The sequence below is a fragment of the Oncorhynchus mykiss genome, chromosome 2, assembly GCF_013265735.2.
Source record: "Oncorhynchus mykiss isolate Arlee chromosome 2, USDA_OmykA_1.1, whole genome shotgun sequence".
Classification (NCBI taxonomy): domain Eukaryota; kingdom Metazoa; phylum Chordata; class Actinopteri; order Salmoniformes; family Salmonidae; genus Oncorhynchus; species Oncorhynchus mykiss.
The window spans coordinates 78966085-78978588 of NC_048566.1; the positions used below are offsets into that span (position 1 = coordinate 78966085).

At 42.9% G+C, this 12504-nt stretch overlaps 1 protein-coding gene across 4 annotated transcripts in view; it reads right to left on the minus strand.

Annotated features, from left to right (window-relative positions):
* Positions 1–12504, minus strand: part of LOC110497088 (tripartite motif-containing protein 44) — a 71812-nt gene that overhangs the window by 39634 nt on the left and 19674 nt on the right. For all 4 annotated transcript variants that reach the window (XM_021573099.2, XM_021573094.2, XM_021573104.2 and 1 more), the window contains exon 4: positions 2443–2736. In XM_021573099.2, the coding sequence (XP_021428774.2) occupies positions 2443–2736 (294 nt within the window). The remainder of the gene's footprint in view (positions 1–2442; positions 2737–12504) is intronic.

Here is a 12504-nt window from a genome sequence, read left to right on the forward strand (position 1 = left end):
TCTGAAAAATTTCCAAAATGTTAGCTTATTCCAAACATTTGACTGGTACTGTACATTACATGACCCAACGTATGTGGACACCTGCTCGTGGAACATCTCAATCCAAAATGATGGGCATTAATACGTAGTTGGTCCCCCCCTTTGCTGCTATAACAGCCTCCACTCTTCTGAGAAGGCTTTCCACTAGATGTTGGAACATTGCTACGGGACTTTTTCCATTCAGCCACAAGAGCATTAGTGAGGTCGGGCCCCGATGTTGGCCGATTAGGCCTGACTCGCAGTGGGCGTTCCAATTCATCCCAAAGATGTTTGATGGGGTTGAGGTCAGGGCTTTGTGCAGGCCAGTCTAGTTCTTCCACACCGATCTCGACAAACCATTTCTGTATGGACCTCGCCTTGTCCACAGGGACATGCTGTCATGCTGAAATAGGAAAGTGCCTTCGCCAAACTGTTGCCACAATATTGGAAGCATAGAATCGTCTATTATGTCATTGTATGCTGTAGCCTTAAGATTTCCCTTCACTGGAACTAAAAGGCATAGCCCGAACCATGAAAAACAGCCCCAGACCATTATTCCTCCTGCACCAAACTGCATTCGGGCAGTTAGCGTTCTCCTGGCATCCGCCAAACCCAGATTCGTACGTCGGGCTGACAGATGATGAAGCGTGATTCATCACTCCAGAAAAAGACATTCCACTACTCCAGAGTCCAATGGTGGCGAGCTTTACACCACTCCAGCCGATGCTTGCCATTGCGCATGGTGATCTTAGGCTTGTGTGCGGCTGCTCGGCCATGGAAATCCATTTCATGAAGCTTCCGACGAATAGTTGTTGTGCTGACATTGCTTCCAGAGGCAGTTTGGAACTTGGAGTGTTGCAACCGAGGATGATATCTACGTGCTTCAGCACTCGGCGGCTGAGCCATTGGCTGAGCCGTTGTCTCGCCTAGACATTTCCACTTCACAATAACAGCATTTACAGTTGACCGGGGCAGGTCTAGCAGGGCAGAAATTTTACAAACTGACTTGTTATAAAGGTGGCATCCTATGACGGTGCCACGTTGAAAGTCACTAAGCTCTTCAGACCATTCCACTGCCAATGTTTGTCTATGGAGATTACATAACTGTGTGCTCGATTCTATACACCTGCCAGCAACAGGTGTGGCGCCAAATCCACTCTTTTGAAGGAGTGTCCACATACTTTTGTATAAATAGTGTGCATACTGTAAAAAATATAAACGCAACATTTAAAGTGTTGGTCCCATGTTTCATGAGCTGAAATAGAAGATCCCAGAAATGTTTAATACGCACATAAAGCTTATTTCTTTCAAATTTTGTGCACAAATTTGTTTACATCCCTGTTAGTGAGCATTTCTCACTTGACAAGATAATCCATGCACCTGACAGGTGTGGCATATCAAGAATCTGATTTAACAGTATGATCATTAAACAGGTGTACCTTGTGCTGGGGAAAATAAAAGGCCACTCTAAAATGTACCGTTTTGTAACACAACACAGTGCCACAGATGTATTTTGAGGGACCATGCAATTGGCATGCGGACTGCAGGAATGTCCACCAGAGCTGTTGCAATATAATTAAATGTTCATTTCTTCACAATAAACCGCCTCCAACGTCGTTTTAGAGAATTTGGCCCTATGTCCAACCGGTCTCAAAATTGCAGACCACGTGTAATCTCACCAGCTCACGACCTCTACATCCGGCTTCTTAACCTGCAGGATTGTCTGACACCAGCCACCCGGACAGTTTATGAAACTGAGGAGTATTTCTGTCTTTAATAAAGTATTTTTGTGGGGACAAACTCATTCTGATTGGCAGGTCCTGGCTCCTCAGTGGGTGGGCCTGGCTCCCAAGAGGCCTATCCCCTCCCAGGCCCACCCATGGCTTCGCCCCTGCCCAGTCATGTGAAATCCATAGATTAGGGCCTAATTAATTTAATTTAATTGACTTATTTCCTTATATGAACTCAGTAAAATCATTGTGAGAAAACATGTCTGTGTATATTTGTGCATTTGAGTAATGGTGTGGGCATGTGAGAACATAACCTTGGTAGAGATTGGTATGTAGAATAGGTGGTAGAGTATTTCCAGCTGTTGTGTGTGTGTGTGTGTGTGTGGGTGCATACGTGTGTGCAGTCAGAGGACATACACAGCTACACTTAAGCCCTTGGCTATGCAGTGCAAAACATGTTTACATCTAAGAACCCACCATAGTTTTACACACGCTGCTTTCCAATAAAAAAAAGCTTGTATAAAGTCATTTTTATTCCTGTACACTTCATACCAATCAACATGAAGCTGCCTGCTATGCCTTTCATATATCCTAGTGTGATGGGTCAAATATAAAGTCTTTGCTGCTTTAAACAGATCCAAGATCAGTAACATCTACCTTGACCATGGTGGTGTATAAGGGAGAGATGCCTCACCACTGGTCTGGGGCTCGGGCCAGGTGCTCCTGCCTGGACTAGGGCTGCTATTGCTGCCCCAGGCTGTGCCCCAGCCTGGTCCAGCTGGCCCAGTTGCTGTGTGATGCAGGCCATCTCCTCCTGGAGCCGCTTGGTGTGGATGGTGATCTCAGCGATATTCTCAGCGGCGGCGGCAGTCAGGAAGGCTTCCTTCAGGTCAACCAGGTGGAGGGTCCTCTTCTCCTCCAGACGAACCAGCCGGTAGAGGTCATCAAACTGATTGTTGACATACGCCTCCAACTGCTCTGTAGACATCTGAAGAGACAGAGGGAATGAGAAAGAGAGAGAGATATAGTAAATATTTCAGTTCAACTACTTTTGGAGAGAGATGGAAGGAGAATGTGAAGAAATTAGAGGAAGAAGCGGAGGATGAGAGGGACTACAGACACACGTCTACAGACACACGCCCCGTATTATAAATTAATGTTGTTTTTGTCAACAACACTTTCCGCATTCAACTGGTCTATAGACATGTTATTAGACGGACTATAAACCAGCCTTAAGATGGAAACGAAGGTGAGAGGGAGAGAGTGTGTTAGGAAGATGAAGAAGGTCAAATATGGAGAAGAACGTGAAGAAAGTGAGAGAGAGTTCAGTAAGGTGAGGAGATACATTACTGTCATTTCAAATGAACTTGAATGAACTACCTTTGTAGGATATAAATTATTGAGATATAGACCTAAAACAGGGAAAAGAGACGGAGAAGTAGAGAGCCAGTGCATAATTGTAGAAGTAAAAGAGAGACGAGGAGATTATAAAATAACAGAGGATGATGGGGTAAAAGACTAGAGCAACAAGGTGACAGAGAGAAGGAGGAACGGAGAGCGACAGAAAGATGAAGAGAGAGAGAGATAGAGAGACAAAGATTTCACTTTTTTAAATTATCTATTTCACTTGCTTTGGCAATGTAAACATATGTTTCCCATGCCAATAAAGCCCTTTGAATTGATTTGAATTGAGAGAGAGTGAGTGAGAGTGAAAAGGGGATGGGGCCTCAACCTCCTCTTTTTCTCTGTTTCACGCTTTCGGAGTGTCAAATTAATGATCTTCCTCTCTCTCTGTGCAGGGCCGGTTCAAGGCATAAGCGACATAAGCGGTCGTTTAGGGCCCCCGGTCACTAAGGGTCTCAACTTACTGTTGAGAGTAAGAATAGTAGAATACACATGGTGCAATTTCAAAATGTGGTTGTGCATCAGCAGTTTTTCTCTTGTTATGTCAGTCAGTGACAGTCACTCAATTAGTCATGTCAGCTATCACTTTTTAGATTGGTAGTTAGTCTAGTCAGCTATCTAAACTTGTAGTAACCATGGCCGAATACCAACGTTTTTCATAATGAATCTTGTTCTAGAGACAGCTCTGCAGAATGGTCACTAGCTGGTACAGCCACAAAGTCATAAAAATCTGTTTTTAAACCTTAACCACACTGCTAACCATAATGCCTAACTAACCTTAAACTAAGACCAAAAATCTCAATGTTGGCTTTCATGAATTTTTACAATATAGCCAAGTTGGATTTTGCAGGTGGTCTATCTCAGGGGAAATCACTCAGTTATGACAATAAGCACGTGACCAAGGGCCCTTACCTCCAGGAGGCTCCTATTGACTTTGTTAATCATTCTTCTTCAGATATCATATTAACATGGCATAAGTCATTGCAAAATGTGTAGAATTGCAGTAAATTAGCTGTAAAACTGCAAGTAGTTTATCTCTGCCCCATGGTAAAATCAGTAGAATTGCATGAAATGTGTTATACAACAGCGACATTTTCTCTTCGCCCCTCTTCGTGTACTAGAATTGTAGAATACTTCCTTTAGAATTACTATATTTTCTCTCCACCCCAAGGCAAAATGTGTAGAATTGCAAGAAAATAACTAAACATTTTCTCTTCACCTTGAAGAGAGGGGCCCCCAAAATGTTTTGCCACTAGATGGGGGGGGGGGGGGGGGGGGGGGTCTCCCAACCAAATCTCGCTTAGGGCCCCCAAAAGCCTAGAGCCAGTCCTGTGTCTGTGCCATGTGGTTGCTACCTGGTTGCAGCCTGGCATGGTGCATCTCCTCCCCAGGCCCTCCTCCATGGCTCCAGTCTGCAGATAGAGTCTTCAGAGCCCCTCTGCCATGCCATCTGTTTGGCTTTCAGGGCAATTGAACTGCTTACTGAGACTCCCTGTAATCCATTTCCCATCTCCCAATGCCGCCGAGCTCTCTTTAGCTATGACTCATTAGAATATGACACCTCCACTAGCAGGCCCCTCACTGGGATGCCTCTGCCTCTGCCTCCAACACAACACAACATTTGATTTGACAACGTAGATGGTGAAGCGTTGAGGAGCACCGCACAGCCCCCTGTCAAGGTCCCCTGACACCCCCTATGCCCTCACGTCATCTCACTTCCCTCCCACATCTACCCTCACCTCCACTCATCCTTCCCCTCCCCATAACTGCTCAAGTGGAGCTGTTTCAAAGAAGTTGCCAAAGCTGGGGGCATTGGGGACCAAAGTCTTGTCAGTTATTGGCATCTCTGCACAAGCAATCAGATTCTCCAAATTACTCCCTAACTCAACAAAGAGATGTAACATTTTTGATTTACTTCCTTCATATGGGGGAGTTGAAAAATGTCTGTCCTTCATTCTGATTCCAGGTGATCGAATCACAGCAAATTAGTAGTCACAGAACCAGTGTACTGATTCTAGAAGTGATTTTTTCTGTCCCATTTCACCTATTGGCGGGTAATTCCACGGCAATGGAATTACGCTTTGGCTCTGATTTTTCACTTCGGCATACATTTTAAACAAAAACCATTGATTTCAAAGTTTAACAAACTATAAAACTCTATATGGGTTCCCGAGTGGCGCAGAGGTCTAAGGCACTTCATTCTAACTGAGTTGTGGGTGAAAAAAAGGTACAATTGTTGGCTATACTATCTGTGGCTGGATTCCAATAAGAATGCTATACCACTTTGCAAGCCAGAAAAATGTGACTTGACAATGTGGCCTGCAAACAATGAGATTCAGACCGGTGTGTTAGGTTAAAACGAGTCTGTTAAAGTATGGTATTGTAAAACAAAGTAATGTATAGTCATAAATAATTACATTTTATGATAAAATATTGACTTAGGCACTCACTTGTTGAAGGCTACAAGACTGAAAGCCATCAAATGCAACAATCATGTCTCTGTCACTAGCAAACACAATCGTGGGTGGTACGGGTACCTAAGAGATAAATATGGAAATAAGGCTTTACACCTTAGTGTTAAAACAATAACCCAAAACGAGTCACTAATTGCCTAACACTGAGAAAGTGTAACAGCATCAGCTCTAAGGAAGTGTTAAAGGAGAAGTGTTTTCTAAAAACAAATCTCTATTTGTTATGTAATTGGCATGTTATAGAAGGGTCCCTTTTGTATATTGAAATCACGGGGTGCTTTCACACACTTGTAAAATATATGCCATGGTGTACTGAAGTTGTTCTGGCAGCTCGTGGAGGTCCAACACACTATTAAGACATGTTGGTGTTTCCTTTATTTGGTAGTTACCTGTAGCAGCAGGCATACATGGAGAATGGAGAAGCTGGATAGGGGAATCGGCTTGAGTCGAGCAAAACGGAATATAACATTGCAGATACAGTTTGGAATGACACAATTTAATGTGTACAACATCTAAAGACCTGCATCACTATACTGAGAGCTTTGCTGTTTCTAAAATGACGTATTTGGGTGTTTTGGGAGCCTTTGTTCATGTTTTTTTCAGGACCCCATGCTACTTAACAAGGTTTCTCAAAAATGTGAAATCACAAAAAAGGTTTCTAGACCCTTCCGTAACATACCATTTACATAAAATATAGAGATCTGGTTGTAGAAAATGTAAGTTCTCCTGTAATTAAAGTCGGAATACGTTACACCCATGTAAGTTTATCAACACTTAGAAAACTATTCGTTTAAAACTATTTGAGATGGTCAAATATACTTTCAAAGAAAGTTTTCAAATTTAACACTGTGTGGTGAAATTCCGATCTCAAATTTGCTGTGTTCATGTCATCAATCTGACACGGTGACACATTTTCTCACCACCTCTACTATCCTCCAGGGCCTCCAGTGAACCCCCATGCCCTCTGCTGCTGGGTCCCTACAACTCCTGCACCAGAGCGGATGGTGCGCGCTCCTACCACTGGCCCTCTGTTTATGGAGCATGGCCCTCTGCCCTTGGACCTCTCTCCCTGGTAGTCCTGATAGTGAGAGGGGAAGCAGCCATGCGTGCTAATCTTAATTTACACTGGAGCAGACTGAGGCCTCCAACTGGGGCCACCGGAGAGAGAGAGAGAGGGTACAGGGCTCAACAAGGGGAGGGGGGAGGGAAAGAGATAGAGAGGGCACTGGCAAGTGTTTGTACATTGGGCCACTGTGCCTCTGAGGCTACACGAAGACAGACAACGACTGTTTGGTATCAAAATGTTAAAGAGAAGAGTTGTGATCTGTGTTTGACTAAATATAGCAAATTTCTTAAACATTGGTCATGAGAGAGAGAGTGCTGTGCACATGACTGCAGAAGTCTATACAGTGTACACTCCAATGAAATTGACAACGGACAGTGGCTCCTTTGGGGTTGGAGATTCAGAACGTGGTGCTACCAATTAGTACTGATAGAGAATGCTAACAGAGCCAACACTCAGAAATAGACCAAAGCAACGGTCACAACCAGCTAATCAAGTCATTTATAAGAAACAGGAAAACATTACCTACTTAGCTCCAAAACAGCTAAAGCCTGTATGTGTTTACAATTTTCTTTAACGATCACTTGAACTCATAGTCATGCATACATTTGAAATCTTTAGCATACATATGCCCTAACGGCTACGGAAGATTAGAAAACATCTTGGGCTTGGCCATTAGGGATAGGGATATCCTTGTCGGTAGGGATAGGGATATCGGTAGGTAGGGATATCCTTGTCTCATTGCACACCAGCGACTCCTGTGGTGGGCCGGGCGCAGTGCACGCTAACAAAGGTTGCCAGGTGCACGGTGTTTCCTCCGACACATTGGTGCGGCTGGCTTCCGGGTTGGATGCGCGCTGTGTTAAGAAGCAGTGCGGCTTGGTTGGGTTGTTGTTAATGTAATTTCATAATTCCAATATGTTTTCATTAATTGAATTCACTTAGTCTATTTTATGAGAATTTGTAAGATTCTTATTTGCATAAAATAGACAGAGACCAGTCTTATCAAAATTAGATAATAGTATTTATTCTCGGAGCGCGCTCCCATGTAACCACGAACAACAGTTTATATACAAAATATGACATCATAGGTTATAAAATGTTTTTCCTCCTATCACCCAGGACCCAACAAAGTTGAAAAGTTTATTCCCACCCACTAGCTCGCTCACTCCAGACACACACTTATCTATTAACTTCTGGAATCTTCACCTTCATCCATCACTATTTAGAAGACAGTTTCAGATAATGGAAAACCCAGGAAAACACCTTATCTAAACATCCCAGAGCTAAGTTATGTTGGTTCAACCATAGGTTAACGACCCTTTTTGCTTACTTAAAAACCCACAATTCCAGTCTTCTCCAACCTGGCTGGAATGGTATTTATTTTATTTAATAACTCCCTGTTTCATGCTACACAATCCCTTCCTTATGAATTAATATTATTAATCAGATATAATAAAACAGAGCATAAGTTTCATTAGTTATAGTTCTATTTAAAATGTAGATATTGTTTAGTCATTATTCATAAAATTCCTAACAGTTGTGTATCGGAGGACGCATGACTTTCAACCTTCGTCTCTCCCGATCCCGTACGGGAGTTGTAGCGATGAGACAAGATAGTAGCTACTAACAATTGCATACCACAAAATTGGGAGAAAAAAAGGGGGTAAAATTCAACAACAAAAAAAATACAAAATACTTGTATTTTGAAATGTATTTAATTAAAATATATGTATTTTAAAATATAGGAATTTATTTTCAAGTAGCCGGCCCTAGCAGCAACATTCTCAGTAACGGCTACAGAAATGTTTTACTAGCCAGGACTGCGATATGTTGTTGTTTATCAACCTTTGTTGCACTGTAAGTCACTCTGGATAAGAGTGTCTGCTAAATGACCAAAATGTTAATGTATATGTGAAAATGAACATACCAAAATGAACTACAAAGCACACTGGGTATTATTATTGGCCTTGTTTCAGGGTCATGTCTAGATGAGATACAGCTTAATTCTCTTAACCTGCTATGTTCAGTCTCCTAATCTGCTGCGTAAATTCCCCTAAATCTGCCAAGAAAAGTACATTTTTACAAAAGCTATATCCCTTCTAGGCAAAACCTTGTTTCAGGGCGGAGCTCATAAGAATAATACTCTGCATGCTTTGCGATTGTCCATTTTTACATACGCATTAAGTCAATTTAGCAGATGCAGCTTACTGATCACTGCACCTGTACACAGCCCATCTGTAAATAGCCCACCCAACTACCCCATCCCCATATTGTTTTTTAGTTTTTTTGCACCTAAGTTTCTCTACTTGCACATCATCATCTGCACATCTATCACTCCACTGTTAATGCTAAATTGTAATTATTTCGCCACTATGGCCTATTTATTGCCTTCTACATTTGCACACCCTGTATATAGATTTTTCTATTGTGTTATTGACTGTATGTTTGTTTATCCCATGTGTAACTCTGTGCTGTTGTGTTTGTCACACTGCTTTACTTTATCTAGGCCAGGTGGCAGTTGTAAATGAGAACTTCTTCTCAACTGGCCGACCTGGTAAAATAAAGGTGAAATAAAATAAAACAAAAAAAATACCACAACATAGTGCCATCAGACTTCTGATACCAATGCAAAGTGAAAGGGGGCCAAAAAATGGTGAACCACTATAAAACAAGTGATATAGAAAAGTATTTGGTATTTTGAAAATACTAATTAGAGTTCTCGAAAGTATCTTGTTACAAAATACATTGGAGTGTAGTTCAGCCCAGCGTAATACAAATTATATAATACTCAGAAGTACAGAAGTAACTGAAATGCATATTTAAAATACATACTGCGCATCTCTGTGTACACTTGTTATGAAACTTTCTGTGAAGGTCATTTCCTCCCATATAGGTCCTGCTGGTGCTCATCCCCAGTCCCAGGGTATCTGTAATGTTTTTAAAAGGGCTAAAAAGCATTAATGGAACATTAGGAGCAAATGACTTTGAACGGTCAGTCCCTCCCTCTGGCAACAATGGCCCCACTCCAAATTAACACTTTTCCAGGGAGATCCAAAGCCCCATTCTGCGCTCTCGCTCTCTCCGTTATCGGCGTTTCTCTGCCAACAATCAAATTTTCCAAATTCTCCACTAACTCAACAGAGGAGAGGTAACATGTTTTATTTACTATCAGTGGCCTGTATTCATGGATGCCAAAGGAAGCCAGACTTCCCCAAACAATTGACTGTGTTTCATAGGCTGAATGTATCTCACTGGAGAAAGCATCCAAGCGAGCGAGAAATTGCCACTCTCTGTATGTGTAAATCATCTATCTGATGCTGTCTGGTCAAAAGTAATATGACATTGTTGTCTCCCATAGCATTGAATGCAAGGGAAGCCAGCGAGCACTTTGCCTCCCTTGATAAAAAAAAAGTATAAATAGCAAATCAGCGTTGAGCTAAACTAAGTGAGCTCAACTGTGAATGGTCCTGGCGAACCCCAAAAAAAGTGTCAAGGGAAGCCAGTTTGGATTTGGCTTCACTCCAATCACATCACATTGAGTGAAAAGAAAAATCTGATTCTGATCCAACCATAAATTCTTACATTGTGCCCCTGGCATGAGAGGATGGTAAAAAATGTAGCTAGATGTAATATGCTAATGTTTACTAACTGGCCTGACGCATTGTTGTCCATGAAAGAAATGTAGGTTTGCGAGCAAGAATTTTAGCCAGGTAGCCTAGGACAACAAAAAATAAAAGCGTGTACTGTATGACAGAGTCATAGACCGTTTTGTCAACATGAACGTGCGGAGGATGGCGTTTCTATACAAGTAGGGTGAGTCAACATGTTTTTCCACCTGCAAAAATGCACAAATACACACACGCACGCACACACACGCACACACACACACACACACACACACACACACACACACACACACACACACACACACACACACACACACACACACACACACACACACACACACACACACACACACACACACACACACACACACACACACACACACACACACACAGAAATCAGAACCATGGACAGCCACATCATAGTTAGCTTATATTGATTGGACTAAATCGTTTTTGGTATCTTTTAGGTGATTTAATGATTGTGAAGTTGAAAATGGGTCTGGCATAGTCAAGGCAGCTCCTGTTTTCTTTGCGACTTGCGGTAACGTCCCGTGGTTCTAACAATAGTAGTTTAGTAGTCCGGAAATGTCAGAAACATTAACTTGCTTGACCATGCTATAGGTCATGTAACTGTTTGTTACATTGACAGAGGTTACTCTCCAGTTTTGTGATGAAACAAAGGCGTGGTTGAATTTATTCTGCCACTGTGTCTTCTTATTGTCTTGGTGTTAGGCCTATATATCACGGTCGCAAGGCATATGAACTAACAGGATATAGAGCAAACAAGGCAATTATCACAACACATAGGTTGTAGATTGGCTTTTTTTCTGGCTTGGCTCCCCAGTGATTTTACTCACGCACTGCTGCTGTTTACTTTCACCCTTTTTTACTCTAAAGTAATGTAAAAATGGGGAAAGCAAGGGAGGGAAAGAGAGGGCCTGTGGCATTCTAACGGCAGGAGTTTCAATGCCCTGCGCCTTTCACGGTTGTGAAGGAAAGTCAGGTACAGTGAGCTCCTGGGCAATGATACATACGGTAATTAAATTAAAATGCTGTGAAAGGAGAGAGAGAAGGACAAAGGGAGGGAGAGGCAGAGAGAGAGAGAAAGATTGAAAGAGCAGGAGAAAGAAAGAAATAGGCCAACAGCTTAGTTTTTCCCATGCATTTCTGTCTGTTCCTCGCATCCCTGTGACAGCTTTAATGTGTACTTTTCTAGATTTTCTGAAGCAGGGAAAAGGGATGGAGCAGGAAGGTGTGTTTGTGTGTGTTCGGTGCTCCTAATATGGGCCATGTCTGAAGCGAGCGAGCGAGAGGCAGCCAGCAGCACCACCCCAGCAGGCATTGTGCCACTGACTGCATTATGCAGAGGAAACAGTAAATAAAATATGAGACAGAGGTAAATATGCTGACTACCTGCTGCCTTGATCCCCCCGGTTAACACACTGTTTGTTACCTGCTCTCAGAGACAGACACGCAAGCACGCACGCGCGCACACACACACACACACACACACAATGTGCGTGCTTGTGCGTGTGTGTGTGCATGCAAGGAGGTGAGTGGATATAAAAGTTGAACCCTAACTGTTGTTTACTTAAATTAAATTCCCTCTACTTAATTGTGTACTCTGCCTCAGGTATGGGGATTTGAATCTGCATGTCTCTGAGCCCATATCTCCATGCGCCACAGGGGGATGGTACTGCACACACACACACACACACACCCCCCCCCTCCCCACACACACACACACACACACACACACACACACACACACACCTCTTCTCTGGCTAGACTCACTTTACCATGCTAAAGTTACATATTTTCCAACTTCCCCATCGCACCCACCCCTCCTTCTGCCACCGGTTGACTGCACTGTGTCAGCTTGCAGTCTTGTATAATGAGAAGCTGTGACATTTGAGAGCGTGGAGAGGACACAGCGACAAATCCACCTAATGGTTCCTGACACGTCAGCCTGTGAATAAGGAGGGAAGTGGATTTTCCTGAACAATGCCACACCTCTCTGGTGATAGTACAGAAGACAAAAGGTCCAGGAAGGCCTGGGGCAGCAGGAAGGCCTGGGGGCAGTGTTGATATTTCAGTATGATAAATTGCCGGGGCTGGGGCTGCCCATAAGAGTATTACCTTTTCAAAGGGTGTTCAAATGAACCTGCTAGATTATGGTGCATAGCTGC